This window comes from Punica granatum, chromosome 6 (genome assembly GCF_007655135.1).
Source record: "Punica granatum isolate Tunisia-2019 chromosome 6, ASM765513v2, whole genome shotgun sequence".
In the NCBI taxonomy this organism is placed as follows: Eukaryota; Viridiplantae; Streptophyta; class Magnoliopsida; order Myrtales; family Lythraceae; genus Punica; species Punica granatum.
The window spans coordinates 26,207,369-26,223,641 of record NC_045132.1 but is presented as its reverse complement, the minus strand read 5'-3'; the positions used below and the strand labels follow the sequence as shown (position 1 = coordinate 26,223,641).

The 16,273-nt window shown below is 39.4% G+C and overlaps 2 protein-coding genes across 3 annotated transcripts; one reads left to right on the top strand and one right to left on the bottom strand.

Annotated features, from left to right (window-relative positions):
* The first annotated feature begins 1,128 nt into the window (after window positions 1-1,128).
* Window positions 1,129-2,128, top strand: LOC116210738 (zinc finger A20 and AN1 domain-containing stress-associated protein 3). Its single transcript, XM_031544765.1, has one exon. The coding sequence runs from the start codon at window positions 1,497-1,499 to the stop codon at window positions 1,977-1,979; it is 483 nt and encodes a 160-aa protein (XP_031400625.1). The 5' UTR covers window positions 1,129-1,496; the 3' UTR covers window positions 1,980-2,128.
* LOC116210736 (protein ADP-ribosyltransferase PARP3) lies at window positions 2,124-6,659 on the bottom strand. 2 transcript variants are annotated; one of them, XM_031544762.1, is made up of 16 exons: window positions 6,501-6,659; window positions 6,051-6,349; window positions 5,501-5,696; window positions 5,277-5,390; window positions 5,052-5,179; window positions 4,793-4,967; window positions 4,594-4,727; window positions 4,238-4,475; window positions 4,029-4,156; window positions 3,870-3,946; window positions 3,411-3,781; window positions 3,223-3,325; window positions 3,022-3,104; window positions 2,793-2,936; window positions 2,535-2,717; window positions 2,124-2,451 (listed from the first exon to the last, which is right to left on the bottom strand). In XM_031544762.1, the coding sequence occupies exons 1-16, from the start codon at window positions 6,504-6,506 to the stop codon at window positions 2,359-2,361; spliced, it is 2,472 nt and encodes an 823-aa protein (XP_031400622.1). In that variant the 5' UTR covers window positions 6,507-6,659; the 3' UTR covers window positions 2,124-2,358. The 2 variants fall into 2 exon arrangements, with proteins under 2 accessions (XP_031400622.1, XP_031400623.1); XM_031544763.1 differs by having other exon boundaries at window positions 2,535-2,708.
* Window positions 6,660-16,273: the final 9,614 nt, after the last annotated feature.

The window sequence follows — 16,273 nt, the reverse complement described above, 5'->3', positions numbered from 1 at the left end:
GCTAATCGATACAATACTGATGACAATTTGGGCTTCTAGATAATCTAGAAAGGAAGACTCTTCTTTCCTTGATAATGACGAGACGACACGTACCATAATTAAATATTTGAGCAGGACTCGTAAATAAATGATTTCAGAAAAGTGGTGTGTTTGTAGACGAACAGTCAATATGAAATTCTTGTTTGCATTGTTTTATGCCTCTGTTTGCATTCGGTAATTAGTTGAATATGTGTGAATATCTCGAGAAAGAAATTGGCACCATGATGTTGACAGATTATGGCATTGGTCATGGCCATGGATGTGCCGTCCACAATATTGATGAGCAAAATTATTATTATTATTATTTGTATATCCTGATTTTCTGTGATCCGATAGAGTTTAATTAATTAAATTCGAGTCGAATATATTAAAGTGTAAATCTCTTATCATCAGAAAAAAAATTTATTAGTAAAATTCGAATTCAAAATTTTAATTAAAGAATATAAGTGCGAAGTGCGAACGAAATATTGTTTTTTTACTTTTTAAGGGGTGGGCATGGGATGGGACCACATTGGACGTGGAGCGGGACCCACAATGGAAAACGAAGTCCCACCCGTACCGTACGCTGAGTCGCCGGTCACCGCCGTCGTCTAGGCACACAGAAACCAATAAATGGTCCAAATTGGCGTGTCCATTATAAATTTTCTGATTACGACATCCCAATAAATTTATTTCCTTTTCTAGACTAAAAAATTAATAATAAATTCGATATTATTTTATGACGCTGCATCATGCATAATAATGCATGGATTTTAAACGTGCTGTAATTACTTCGTGATCAAAATCAAATCTGGCTCAAAACAGCAGAAAATTGAGTATTTGGAACGAGATCATCGCTAAGTAGGAAGGAAGAATATGAATTAGTTTCAGTAAATAAAACGTCCTGATCTGATACATTCATGTTGTAAATTTTTGACTTGGCGTGCCGTTAACGGCTTGGAGAAGCCGATGATAATCGACGGCTATTAATGAACATAGCCAAGTCTCTCTCTCTCCCTTTTTTTTTTTTTTTTTTTTGGTGAATGAACAAAGCCACTTGAGCTTTGCCTTCTTTTTCCTGTGTTTGTATATTTATTAACGCCGCGCTTTGTTAGCTGGAAAAGGAAGAGAGAGAGAGAGAGAAGAAGGTGCGAGAGAGGGACGAAGCTGCAAGGAATCCTCGCCGAGGCGAGGAACGATTCCTAGTCTCTTCCTTCCGCGGAAGAAAAAGCTTCCCATTTCTCCCCCGCGTCCTTCCTTCGTATATATCCATTACCTGCTCGCCGACGAGATTCCCAAATTCGTTCTTCATCGGCCGTTCCAACGCCTTACTCGATTCCATTCCTTCCTCCTGCCGAAGCTCGACCTTCCACCGGCCTTTAATTCCCTCTCGCTTTGTGCCGGACGACGTCGATCTCTCGCCCAGCGGTGCGGATCTCGGGTTGGTTCTGTGATTTCGAGGTTTTCCGGTTTTGAAAATGGCGGAAGAGCACCGGTTTCAGGCCCCGAGGCTTTGCGTCAACAACTGCGGCTTCTTCGGTAGCCCGGCGATGCAGGATCTCTGCTCCAAATGCTACCGGGATCTCCAGATGAAGGAGCAGCAATCCTCCAGCGCCATGATCGCCCTCAACCAGACCCTAGGCTCCCCAGCCACCTCATCATCATCTCCGTCTCCGATGATCTTAACGCCTCCCTCCGACTCGGTCCCTTCTTTTACAGCCCGCGAGGTGGCCGCGACAGAGGAAGCGGCGGTGGCTCCTGCCGCACAGCCGAATCGGTGCTCGACCTGCAGGCGGCGCGTGGGGCTGACAGGGTTCAAATGCCGGTGCGGCCTCACCTGCTGCAGCTCGCACAGGTACCCGGAGGAGCACGCCTGCGGCTTCGATTTCAAGGGGATGGGCAGGGAGCAGATATCCAAGGCCAACCCCGTCATCAAAGCTCCAAAACTCGACAAGATATGATTCGTAGTTCGTCATCTAAGTCGTAGTTCGTCATTTCATTTCCGCACCGTGTTATCCGATGAAAATCGACAAGATATTGCAATGTAAAAGATTGAGATTCTAAGCTGTCATGCATATGATATAAAGTATAGTCGTCTTTCTGCGTGAAACAGAAACATTTCTCTTTGCTGTTCCATTGATGCACATTGCAGTCATTTACAGCCATCCTAAAACCACAAGGGTTGGGTTACTGATGATTATGTACAGAGCAAAAGCCGTCACCGTCCTCCCTTTACTTTACAGCAGTCGTAAACACGAACGAGCTACACAAAAAACAACGATATTCCACCCAAAATTCTCAGAAAACAGCCATTTTCCATCCGCCCGGAGCTTCGGGGCTTCAAGCTCCTCCTTCCGGGCCTTGGTATTCCTCATCTTCCATCACCACACCTTGCTCCTCGTACTTCACTCCAACCAAGAACCTTATGCTGGTCTGCAGGATTGCGAAGATACACAGGGTGAGAGAGAGCCATGCAAATCAATGATCGGCAAGTCGAGTTTGAATTTGTAGCCTACCCGTTTTGGGTCATAGACTGCGTACTCGTTGAACTCGAGGGGGCTATCTTTGTGCTCGGAGGGCACTAGCCGACCGCAGGGAACTTTGACATCATCCTTCCAGATGAAGTGTTCAGACTCGTCCGTTTTCTTCCTCCCGAGCCCTTTTACTCCGACTTTCCTCTCCTCCAAGGACTTCGTGTCCTGCCCCATTCGAGTCGAGGACATCAAGGATAAAGTTCAGAATAACTTTATAAAAAAAAAAAAATGCTTGACTACCTCAGGTGGGCTCTTGAGCTCCATTATCTCGTCTCCGAGCGATGCTATTGCAAGCACCAGAAAGCCTTCTGGCCTGTCGACGGCTGTGAAGCCATGCCTTGCAGCTTCAGCAGCAGCATCAGAGCATACAATCGCCTTTCCAAACTGAAATTTGTACTCGAGATTAGAGATCACCAATGACTAGGAGAGAGAATATGAGCCCATGATAAGTGTGAGATAGTAGCATTACCATATACCCTGGTACAGGAAGGGAGCAAATGGCAGGCAAGAATCCCTTCTGCAGATGCCTCAACAAGTTCGAGCTCCGAGTGCCTGCAATGAAAATGACAACAGGATGCACAAGGATAAACCATATGAATTAAACACGAAGTTTCAGAATAAAGATACATCACGAGAATAATTAGGTAACAAACCCGTTTAAGAAACTTACCACACCACAAAAGAACCTTGTTGGGTAGCTTCTTTATCTCCTCATAAGAAGGGGCAGCACTCGACTCCACAGCAAATATGTTCTCCACCGACGCACCATAGCTCTGCAGAGAATGAACAATTATTTCCTGATAAATATTCAACATACATAAACAAACAAAGCATTACAGCTAAAGATGCATATCTTACTATATCTCCGACTTTGACAGGTTCATACGTCTTCTCCAAGTAGTTCACAATCATCTTATAATCATCGGAATCTTTATCAACTGGAGAAACCTTGCAGCCCAACTTCTTATAGCGATCGGACAAAGGGTCATCAATCGTGGCCCCTGTGAGGTCACCAATCAGATGGGATGCCACGGTGATGTCCCGGACAGACTCCAGTGGAGCAGCAGCATGATCCGCAATTTCTTGGTAGTCCCTGAAGATAAATGGCCTAGTGGAGTGCATCAAGGTGAACCACCTCTGACTATAGTCAGACCAAATGGCTTCTGCTTTCTGCCCAGTCTCCTTTGCCGATTTCACCTTCTCGATGAATTCTTCGAGCAACTCTTCACCTGTTCCATTATTCTGTTAGTCCTGGTATACGAGTCTACGCACCCACCGAGAGAGAGAGAGAGAGAGAGAGAGAGAGAGAGAGCTTGCATCTTTGTAAGTGAAGATTGGTAAGCATTCCCGTAGGAAGATCAGGAGAATCATAACCCATCTCCATCAGGGCGTACCTAAACACCATAATCAACGATCTCAGATCCAACTCTGGAGGATTGATAAGAAAAGTCATGCAGTTTCTAAGCTTCGGATTACCTGTAGATTTCCTGGCTACACAGCACTTTCATGAAATTTGCTACCATTGGCTCAAGCTTGCTGTGTGCTGCTGCAGCTCCGAGCTGCCGAATACCAAGCCCTCCATATCTCACATCAACACCATCATCCTATTCATCATCATTGCAGAAGTTCAAAAGCGCTATTTAAAGATCGTTTCCACAAAGAAAGAAATGAAGTGTGTAGCCTACCATGTCGATGGGATAAAATTTTAGCAACTTCTTTTGAAACTTCTTCTCCCTCTCCCATGGCTCAAACTCGTTGCCGGTTATCTCCTCGAAGAGCCTAGCAAACTCCTTCACTGCATTCCCTTCATCTTCCCACTCTTCAAGCCTCTCCTCTGCATTTGGGTCATCCCCCACTTTCCCTCTCTTGTAGTAGAGATTCAGTTGTCCTTCCGGAACTGTTATCAGTTGCATTATGCAGTAGCTGCACCAACATATCCATCTTGGAAATTCAGATAAAAATTCATAGACTAATCAACTCGAAAGCAAATGGCAAGACTCCCTCTTCCTCGGACAACATTAGGATTTTACAATAAACTTACGTGTTGAGTCCTCGCCCCATGTCAGAGAGGGAAAATGCGCAATTGTACAATAGCCCGTCTTTCTCAAAAATCTTCCCACCCTGTTCTTTTAGCCTCGTGTCCTTGTACACCGACCTCTTCCCAAACATTTTCAGCTGCAGAGATTTAAAGTTTCAGATTATATCCAACAGGACAGGAACTCAGAATGATACTTTAGTACCTCTGCCGAGATCGATTCAAGAGCTTCCTCACTGGGATCTTGCTTATCCCATGGAATGCCACGACCTTCCACCGCGAGATCGGACAGGACATCATAAGCCTGCATAGGTTGCGCCTCTTGTTTCTCAATGCTGTCAAGCAACCAAGTTTCCCGTACCACGGGGATGCCTCTTTCTCTGCAAAATTATCAGAACTAGTGTAACCAAAACATCGCTGACCTGCATAATTTTTCGTTTTCGTTGTAATGTCAGTATGCTCACACTGCTTCTGCAACTTTAGATGACCCGCCTCGGTCCCGCTCAGCAGGCAAAATAACCAGACATGTGACCCCAATCACGGAGTTGGAGACTTTGCCCCCGTGCTTTTCAATCTTAGACTTCCAGTATTGCTGCATTTAACAGAAGAAGAATTCTCTTAATCAACAACTAGGCAGCACAGAAGAGGAAGATGGAACAGTTTTGCTGAGATTGTATTCAGGAACACACATGGGTACGAGAAAGCCGGCCTGAAAGGGATATAACCATTCCCAGAAAAGATTTATCTGCAATACCCAGGTCCCTACAGGGCCTACGTCCGGGGTCCTGGTACTTCTTCAGAAACTGTCCAAAACATCGACCACACAGGCACAAGATCGAGACGATATATCAAAGTCGTTACGTAGTATACGCTAGGAAGAGCGAAGATGAATATAAAAGGTCGAATATTTTACTTCAGCTGCAGGGGAGTTCAGGACTGAGCTTGGCAATTTGATGGGTTCCTCCCTTCTAGGAGGCGTGGTGGTGGTGAATGTGCAAGTTGCCCACTCGCTGTACGATCCCTTGCACGTGAAGCGTCTTCCAGTGAACTCTAAAGGCCCGTTGCATACGGGGCATTTGTCCAAAGGCCCGTAGAACAGCAAATCTTGACTGTGCAAAGCAAGAAGGCTTTTGTTTTTAGATCATCAACAGCATCTTCCATCCTCGGATTTCAGGACCAACTTCATAGAAATCTCTTCTTTCACATAATACCACCATATAAAAACACACAAATTTTCCTATTGCACTAATAAATTCCAAGTTTGGAATCGGAACTACTATGCCGCTCCAGTAGCATAACGAAAGCAGTTTTCTCAACGAAATTATCAAGTAGAATGATACATACGATCCATTCAAGCACCTCTTGACACATGCTGATACATTTCTTAGGAAATTGAACACGCAAGGCCTATATCATTGGGACGATGACAATTCGAGTACGGTGTGGCTCTCAAGGAAACTAACCACTTTGCGATGACGGTTCCATCAGAGCCAGAGGAATCCTGGCCGTTGGCTTCAGGGGTCTCTTTCATATGGTCAATAGACAGGTTCTCTTCCGTGGCCTTACGGAGGTCCTCGAACTCTCGGGCAACTTCCTCGGCGGACTTGCCATTGGCTTGGCCGTTGTCGTGCTCGGGCTTCGGCTTCTTAGGGGACTGCGACTGCTCTGCCTCATGGGCCCTGTGCTCGGCCTTCTGCTTCCGAGTCATCACCTTGTTGTCCTCGTCCATTGGTGCGTGAGCTTGAGACCTCGTCTCGTGAACCTTAATTTTGTCAAATACCCAAAAAAAAAAAAAAAAGTCACCACCATACGCAGCACTGCATGTCACTGCAGTTTCCGCAACAACATCCAATCCAACAACGTTAGAAAACCCTTGAAAGCCCAACAACAACAACAACAACAACATATCAAACCTTCATCTTCTAGCTTAGCTGTTTAGTTTCGTTTTTTCTCCTCTAAAGGTTCTGCAGAAACTTCAAAAAGTACATAACACAGCTGAGCTGAACAACCCCGCACAGCTGATCTTGTTTCCCCCTTTCTTACTGTTGAAGCCACCATTGAGTGCATCGGTGAAGAGCTCCCCGGAGCTGACGCGTGGGGTGGAGCTTTGGCTCCTCTGTCGGGCTTGGGAAGCTTACAGGTGTTGGCTCGGCCTTATGGGGGCAACACTTGTCCTTGTCGGACCTCAGGGGCTTGACGTCTGGTACTGGTACGGTGCTACCCCCACCTCGGAGCTTGGAAAGAAACCACAACAGTAAATAAATAAATAAATAATTGCCTTCTGCATCACTCAGTATATCATCGCTATCCTATCCTATCCCGTCTCATCCCTCTTGTATGCGTACATGAGTAGAGTAAATCTGGCGGCACATTTGTTCTGTTCTTCGGAGGTTTGGGGATAGACCCCGACATGCATTGAGAGAATCGGATTGTTGGGATTCAAGATTCATTCGACCGATCACTTCCCAAGAATTAATTTGTCGTGGTCGAATATTATCTCTTTTGTCTGCATGAAAGACTTTGCAGAAAGCAGCTGATAATTATGTCCTGGATGTTCACGGACTGATAATAACAATACATTATCAAAAGATCATTCTTAAGATGATGATAATGTATACAAACATCATTCCTATATCAAAAGAGACCGACCATCACCATACACGCAACCATCATCAATCCACCAAAAAGACTGACCATCATATATGATAATACATGTTACAGTGATGGATGCAACCATGATTTCACGTGAGTTAATCAGCTTTTTCAGAAGAAATTTTTAGATTTTTCATACCGTACAAAATTATCATTAAATATCCTTTCATTTAATATGAATCATTCATTGTATGTAATTATTTTATAAGTATTTTAATTATTTACTTTCTTATTTTTCTCTCATAAATCTTGACCAGTGTTATAAATTTATCAATGACAATCCTCCTAGGTACCGGTATTAACCAATCAAAGATCAGTAATCTATTGACAGATCCCCCTGCTCATAAAAAAAAAATTTTAATTCGATAATCATCGCCATGTTGAAAAGGATCAATGATATGAACATCAGAATTTATAAAGAATGCCTACAGAGAACAATCAATAATCATTTTCCAATTAGTATCAATATCTGATACCTAAACTGCAATTCTCTTTCTTCGCTTATTTTCCTAGGAAGATTGTACTCATCGACTGAATTATCCTTATTATATTCACTTGATCGTTCGTGAAGGAAGCCACAATCAAAGACATCCAGCTCACGTTCTCCCACAACGACCTCACCTCCCACCGGCTCACCGAGTTCTACCTCTCCTAGATCGAATCCCTCGACTCCCTCCTCCAATGCGTTGTACTCATCAACTGGAGTATCCTTATTATACTCACTTGATGGTCAAGGAAGGCATAATTGGAGACATCCAGCTCGCATTCTCCCGCGATGACCTCACCTCCCGCCGGCTCACCGAGTTCTACCTCCCCCAAATTGAATCCCCCAATTCCCTCCTCCAATTGATCGTGTAGCTCTAACAGATTTTATTTTATAATCGATTCGATGATTCAATGGAAAAAGCTATATTGAACCGTGTAGTTTTATTTTTTAACTGGTTTGGTTCAATATTTCATGTTATCAGTCCAGATTTGTGATGACATTGAACAATGACAAAAAGAATTGTGGACGAAAATCACATTTTATTGACACGGTTGTCCATTTCATTTTTACTTAACATACGTATTTTTTTTTCGTTAGGAGTATATAAGTTAACGGACAGCCATGAATCTAATTTAGGAGGGTTTTATACGGTAGCTTGCCTAATCAAAATAGACCATGCAGTGTACAGTAGTGTACAGATGATAGCATGTGTTTCCAAGTTCCAACGTGCTTGGTGCACCTTGTCTCAGTGCTGGACACGTGGATAAGTCGGATAAGTCCAGCCCAGCCTAGCCCAAGTCTAGAGAAGTTGGGCCTGCCCAGAAATTGGGCCCGTAGATATGGGCCGGCCAGTCTGCAGAGTGAGATGAGTAGACCACAGGGGCATAATCCTTATTTTAGTCAAGCCCACGCCCTTAAATGGTCTATGGTTGATGAGTAGACCTAGATGAAAATGGCTATCTTATTATATAAGAAACTTAGGTTCCGTACGGTGGGCACATTTCCATGGTTTCCCAAGCACAAGTATTATATTACACACAAAAAAAAAATGTTATTATCAAACACAAAAAAAAGAGCTAAAATTAAAGTTATTATATGTTGAGAAACAATTAGGATTTCCAAACCCTATGAAACATATTTTTTTTCTAAATAAAAGGTTAGGTCGGGTTATTAGTCCACCGTGGCTGCTCCAACTAAGAGAACCTAACCCCCACGGAATGTTCATTTCGTCATAACTCGCTGAGATTTTAGTCCAACTTGATCACCGCAGCCCCACGCTAGTAAATTAAGTTCAAGACCCACTGAATCAAGCATTATGGGCCGGTCACCGTCATCCCATAATACATCAACATAGTGGCGAGCTCTACGTCCCCAGTGAGGTTTGAACTCGTGATGTTCAAGTGGAGAGCTTGATGTTTAACCACTAGACCACCGTATTGGTGGTTATGAAACATATTTGTCTTATTTGCCTTAAGGAAGGAATTAAGAAAGTTTCCTTGCCCATGACAAGAGAGCCATGACAAGAGAGCCATCGAGAGAGGGTACGCTGTCATGTTTTCGTTGCATGTAATAAGTCATTGGTGAAATATCTAATCAACGCAGGTCCATCTAGCTAGTATGAGACATTGTTTGTTTATTACGTTGCACCACATGACAAATGCGACCGAATCAGGTACACTTCCCCCGAACCCGATCGTTTATTGATTATATGCAATTATATTATTATGACTGTATCATCACCGCACCTCCAACTCGAACCTTTTCCTTATAATTCCGAAAAACTCCTATATATTGCATTAGAATTAGGTAGGGGCAGGACGTAAAGATCTTCAAAAGTTGTCTGATATATGATGATGAATTCTCTTTTTCCTTTGACGGGGAAAGGGGGATGGGGGGGGACGGTCCATGGCCGGCTATCTCTCCAGCTACTTACTAGGGCTTAGGTTAAACCTATTTATCAATCCAATTAACGTGAGATGACATGTTACACGACAGCAACATTGCCCAATTATTCCCAAGGGCGACATATTCCACACGGTTCCTCAGAAAAACTATCGAATGCGTTTGGTTTCAGAGTTAAAGTAACTTTGATTTTGATTGTGAAAAATGACAAATTATTGTGTAATGTGTTGAGTTAAAGTTAAAGTTAAAATTTTTTACTTGAAAAATATGTATTTTTGTCGTATAGTGGGTTGAGTTAAAGTTAAAGTTAAAATTTTTGTGATTTTAATCCTGAAAACAAACGGGCCATTTATATTCAAGCTGAATCGTTTTCGGACTGTTCGGTCATTTCGCTAGCTTGCTAGCTAGCTCTCGGTTTCATCGTCATTGATCGTTGCTGCATGAATACGTAGCCCCCACCCTCATATGTATATACTTAACAAGCGAGAACAATGCTGATCCTAGCTCCATCATATCGAAACTCGAGAACTGACTTCTCTGTCGTAAGAAAAATTAATTAATGATGTATTATTGATCAAGCCACACATAGCCGACTGATCAAATTGCCCTGCACAGACATGCTAAGAGATGATGAATGGCATCATCGCAATTGAAAATTAATCAGTCACGTCTAATCATGGCATGGAATCTCTCGATTTTTTATTTTTCCGTCAATTAATTGCTCTTTGTGCGTTCAAACTCATCCACTAGTTAAGAGGGAATCTAATTATTTCCGTTACATATATTAATCATAAACGAACTTTAAGCGAAGGATAAATAATATGTAATAATTTTATAACTGGAAAAAAGTATGGAATAATAATTATATTATTTGAGTAGTTAGATTTTCTCGTGTATCCTAGGAAACAAACTTAGGATGGAGTATGGAGATTCTTGGGACTCTTCTTCTGCGATTATTGCGGCAGTACGCAGAATGTGCGGATTGATCAAGGGCACATTCCTTCTCCACCATTGCAATATATATATATATAGATATAGATATGCACCGAAAATATACCTGTATACATACATATGCCCATAATAATCAATAACTATCATCATATTTTTCCAAACTAATTATTTGTATTGATTGTTTGGTTCATTGTTATCAGAACCGGACCGGACCGGCCGGTTCGACCGGTCGGACCGGGAACCGGCACCAAGTCCGGTCCGGTTCGCCTAAAACCGAAATGGTAGCTTTGAACCGTCGGACCCATTGAACCGGCCGGTTTTAAGCAAAATTTCATTAAACCGGCCGGTTCTATGGGTTTTTATGGGTTTCCTATTTAATGTAAAAATTGGTTGGTTGTGTAAGGATTTGAACTCATGACCTCTTGCTTTTCATATTAGCATACTACCAACCAAGCCACCACCACTTTTTTGTTCTTTTAACTCTACTTTTAAGTACTTATTAAAATAAAATATTTATTTTGAAGTAAGAAATATTAAATATAGATACTTTCTTATACTATTGTTATATTTCTTTAAAATCATCATATTTTTATCATAATTATCATAATTTTTTTAATAATATGAATATTTATTTTATTTTAAATAAACGAGCGGTCCGACCCATCGAACCCCCGGTTGGACCCATAAACCCATGACCCCGTACCCCTTCCGGTTCATCATCCGGTCCGGTTCTGATAACACTGGTTTGGTTTTTAGAAACCCTCTACCAAAATTCCAAGATATCTATCTATATCTATACTATCATATAAAGTCAAAATTTTCTCTTTTGATGTCACTTTCCAAAAATATTCATAATACGTTCATTTTAATTAATTATAATCACTATATTTTGAATAATTTAGTAATTTCATCAACTAATTTGCAATTTCACTCACCCACTTTTCCCTCAACCTTCCCCTTTCTTTCCATTTTCTCAATAGTTCCCTTTCTTATTTTCCTTTCATTTCTTTCCTAATCTTTTCTCTTTTTTCTTTTTTCTTTTTTTCTTATCTGTGCGTAGAGCGGATGCATTTATCTAATACATGTTATGCCAAAACTCGACTAATTTATGATGCGATGATAAGATATCCGTGGCCGATATGCCAATTACATGCAGCTTTGAAGTTGCGAAAATGATTTGATCCATTAATTAATAGATAAAGCGGAAACTTCCATTTTCCAGAACACGAACTTTAGAATATTAATTTCATTTTTTCTGTGGAATATTCGGGATATAAACACAATATTTTGTTGCAATCATGCAAGGAGGGATTTGCTTTATCGTCTGAAAAGTGCTTTGACTTTGGGTGTGAAAGAGATGATGGCATTATCTTGAAATAGAAATGCATGTTCACGTCGAATTTTGTATGATATGAGATTTACTATTTTTGGGTCCAAAAAACAACTTTTTTTTTTCAATATGCACCGTAATATACAGAAATTCAACGGGTCTTGATTAATTAATAAGGTCTTCCATTAAAAGATAAAACTCTTCATTCACAAAATTCGACTATGAAATCTTGTTTAAGGGGAACAAATATCGAATCACTTGAATTAATCCATATTAGTTAAATTATTAAAGGTGAGTATCTCGGTTATAAGGGAGGTCCATGATTTAGCTAGTTTAAGAAAATAGAAAATCTAATAAAAGGGTATGGATCATTTCACTAAAGATATTATCGAATTTAAAACCTCTGAACTACTAGGTGATAGCATATATTACAGTATTTGATCCAATTTATCTGAAAGTCTTTAATTAACACAAATATATAATTATTTGTATAAATAAAGAATTAATAAATTCTTGCCCATATATATAACAATGTTTTAGTACCCAATAGCTAGAATAAGGGAAACCCCGAACTCAGATATGTATAAGCTTCATTAGGGAGTGGTTAAAGCTAATCAAGCATTTTAATTAGAAATTCCACTAACCGTGACCTCCCTTAATTATGAAAAAGGTATAAATAAATTTCATCAGAAAAATATAAAAATAATAATCTCATGAATGGGGATCCAACTCAGAATTTCGCAATATTTAATAGTAAATAGGACGTGAAACTGCATCATTGAATTAAGGAGAATTCAATTCATATGCTTCTGTTTGGCTCATTGCCTACAGAATATGAATCAAATTTCAATATAAGATAATTATTCACAATAGGTCAAGTGAACAATTAACAAATATCAATGTGGTTCAATAATTATTTATACAACTTATCTTAAAATTGCTTAGTGTGTTTTTCGAACTCTTGATCGACAAGACATCCCACCAATTAATATGTTGACTATATTTGTTGATCTTGAGAACAACTAATCTTTTTGACTATATTTGTTGATCTTGGGAACAACTAATCTTTTTATTAATTTGTTGTTCATTGACCATTTACGAGATTTTCTTTTCATTTTTAATCGAACCTTCTGTCCAAAATTAGATTGAGAAAATAAATTAACTTTGATTTCCCTTTCTCCATTCTCTGGGGGTGATTCCCAAATACGGCGGCGAATTGGTATTTGATTCCCTTAAACTAAACATTTACAATCGGAATGCTCCATTCCGATTCCAATTCGCCCTTATATTTCATGAACCAAATTGGGGCTAAGAAAATTAATTTTTCTTTTATTAAAAAAATTATTTTTTTCTTTTGAAGATTTGCTCGATTCTTTTTTAGATTATTTCAAGTTCGAAGAAATCTTTTTAATATTTTTCAGGCTACAAATACAGGTGGCTATTGCATTCCCAATAGGTTGCAATTCCATACTGTCCCTGTTAAAATGTGGAATGACCACTGAAAAAAGAACCTTGCTTTCTCATTGTGGCAAACAATTAAACACGTGCAGAAATTTTACTGTGATATACACGAGATCTCGATGAATTGTATATAGGGTAAATCATATTAAGCTAGAATTATTAGTTTAAAAAAGTCGGGACATGTAATTTTTACATAAGATGTGATTGTCGTCTTAATTAAAAGATATTTATCTACTGCAGATAAATGATATAATTTCTTTGAAGATGATCAATTCAGCTATATTGACCCGACCCATCTCCGCCAACGAAAATATATATGCATGTAGAAATTTGATTTGACCCGATTTTTTAGCTTTAACTACCAAGCAACTCGAAAATGCAAGAAAACAAGATATTTTCGAATAGAAAAGAAGGCCAAGAGTATAGGATATCGATCACAATTTTCTCTCTATATGTATATATATATGTGTATATAGTTTTGATATTTTAACTTTTTGGGTCTTTCTATAATGACTCTTTGTCACCATGACATGCAATCACAACCATCAATTGCGTTGCATTTAACAGCGATACGGATTCCGACTAAATCGGTTTTTGATCGACTCACTAAGGAGCTGATACAGTTTTTTAAATCGCAAATTTTCTCCGTCAACAATATTCAAATCGAAGATCTTATTTATGAATTTATTAAATTTCCATTAGGCTCATATGGGTTCGGGTCTATTTTCACTTAAAACCTCGAACTGATAAGTAGTAATACCCAATTCTCATATAAACCATAAATAATCTAATATTTTTTCCATGTGAGATTAATACTCTTAATATGAATGAAAAAAAATAACATATATTCTCATTCGATTGAGATGAGGGAGAGACCATGGTCAAAGTTGGACGTGTCTAATATGTAAATAACTTGGAGAAGAAATGAGAAGAAATTTTCGATTAATTGAAGATGAGGTGGGCTTTTCTTCACACTCAGACTAAACAGACCATGAGTTCGAGACTCGCTCTGATACTATGTGAACAACTTGAAGAAGAAACGAGAAGAAATTTGAGAATGATTTGCCTTACTTAACCCTAAATGAGTTACTAGGCCTCTATTTATAATAATCACGAAGAATACAAGCGAAGATCATAAAAGAGTACAAGGAATTAATATTCTGAGTCGACTTAACAAGAGAAAAAAATCGAATAATATTCCTAAATATTCTCTAAGACAATACACTCATAAGTTTCCAATCACGTGTCATTTTGCCGGAGGCTAAAATAGGTGCCCACCAGTTTCCCGATACCTTCCCATAAAGTTTTTACACCCACAAAAGCAAAAAGTAAAAAAGTGAAGAAAATATTCGCAGAGGGTCTCTTCGAGTTAACGTTGTAGATGGGGGTCCTCCCCCTACCGATATGAACATATAGTCTTTTGAAACTTTCAAGATAAGATCTAAATTTCCTTTCAAATATCTACCCAAAAAAACAAAATTCCTTTCAAATGATCATAATCATTAATTGATACAATAACCGGACGTTTACGAACTAGATTTTGCGGGGATTTAAGTATACTAGCTAGCTCGTTGAAATACAGATTCCTCTGATCTCAAAGATCTAATGGCCGAAACATCTTGCTCGATCAAGGTTCTTGTGATCATGATCAGAGAGGGGGCGGCGATTGAACTTCAATATCTATTTGTACATATATAAGACCAGAGAATGCGATATTATGTACTCGGACCAGAACCGGTGCCAGGTGCGTAAAGCAGTAGCCGACTCTAAGGATTACTTCACGGCCAGGGAATTATATTTTCCCTGTTCTCCGCTCTCTCTCTTTTGTCGAAGTTCATTTCCGCTAATTTATCTCACTGAAAGGACGTCGAGGTAACATGTGCACATATATTCACTATGCTGCGTGAAGCACTCACGATAGCCGTTTACGTAATGATCAATTTCTTCAACTGTATGATCAACTGGAGCTAGGAGCAGAGTTGGAACGAAGGTGTGAATCTCCGTCTGGAACTGCAAGTACGGAGGAGTGAAGAAAAAGAGGCCAAAGACTCTGTAACTGTAAGCGCATCATCATTTCAACAGTCGGAAATTCTGACAAAAAGGTAAAAAAAAAATGGCATGAAAAGAAATTACTACTAATAGGTAAATGTTCGACTTTACTGTATGATGACGCCCTAGACTACATAGCTCACAATAATTGTCATGTTTCATCCAGCACATAGACTATCCGAATCTATAATATATATCTACCTCTCTATATTCATGTACATATGTACGTGTGCGTGTATTAATGTGCCCTAGATACTCTCTTCTTTTTTTCCAATTGTGCCCTAGACACGTAATTTTTTCTATACACCAAATGTATAACTATATATATCTGTTAATTTTGATTTGAGATCACCTGTGCTTTAATATATTGAAATCATTACACAGCATATATGTGTATATATAATCAATACGCAGATAGGGCTTGAGGCACATTGCTTACTCGTATGAAGTACTTGATAGCTCATAAAGATATGTATTGTATGTGACTTATTTCCATAAGTTGAAATTTGTGAATCGCCAATAGATCGAATTGTGAACTATTTGATCATATTGATTATTGATTAGATCGAGAGAGTTCGTGAAATCTTCGGGCCCTCTTGTTTATGTGTGTATATATGTGTGCATTTATATGTTTGCGTGTGTTTATATGTCGGGATAAATATCTTTCATGCATATGGTTAGAAAAGCTATCAAATAATCACAAACTCTCAACAAATATATGTATATATATATATATGTATGTATGTATTTATAGACATCATATCTATATTAATATATATGAACGACTAGAAAGAGAAACTGCATGTGACAGAATGTTCAACTCAAATTGATAATCATGTGGAGTAAACTAAACA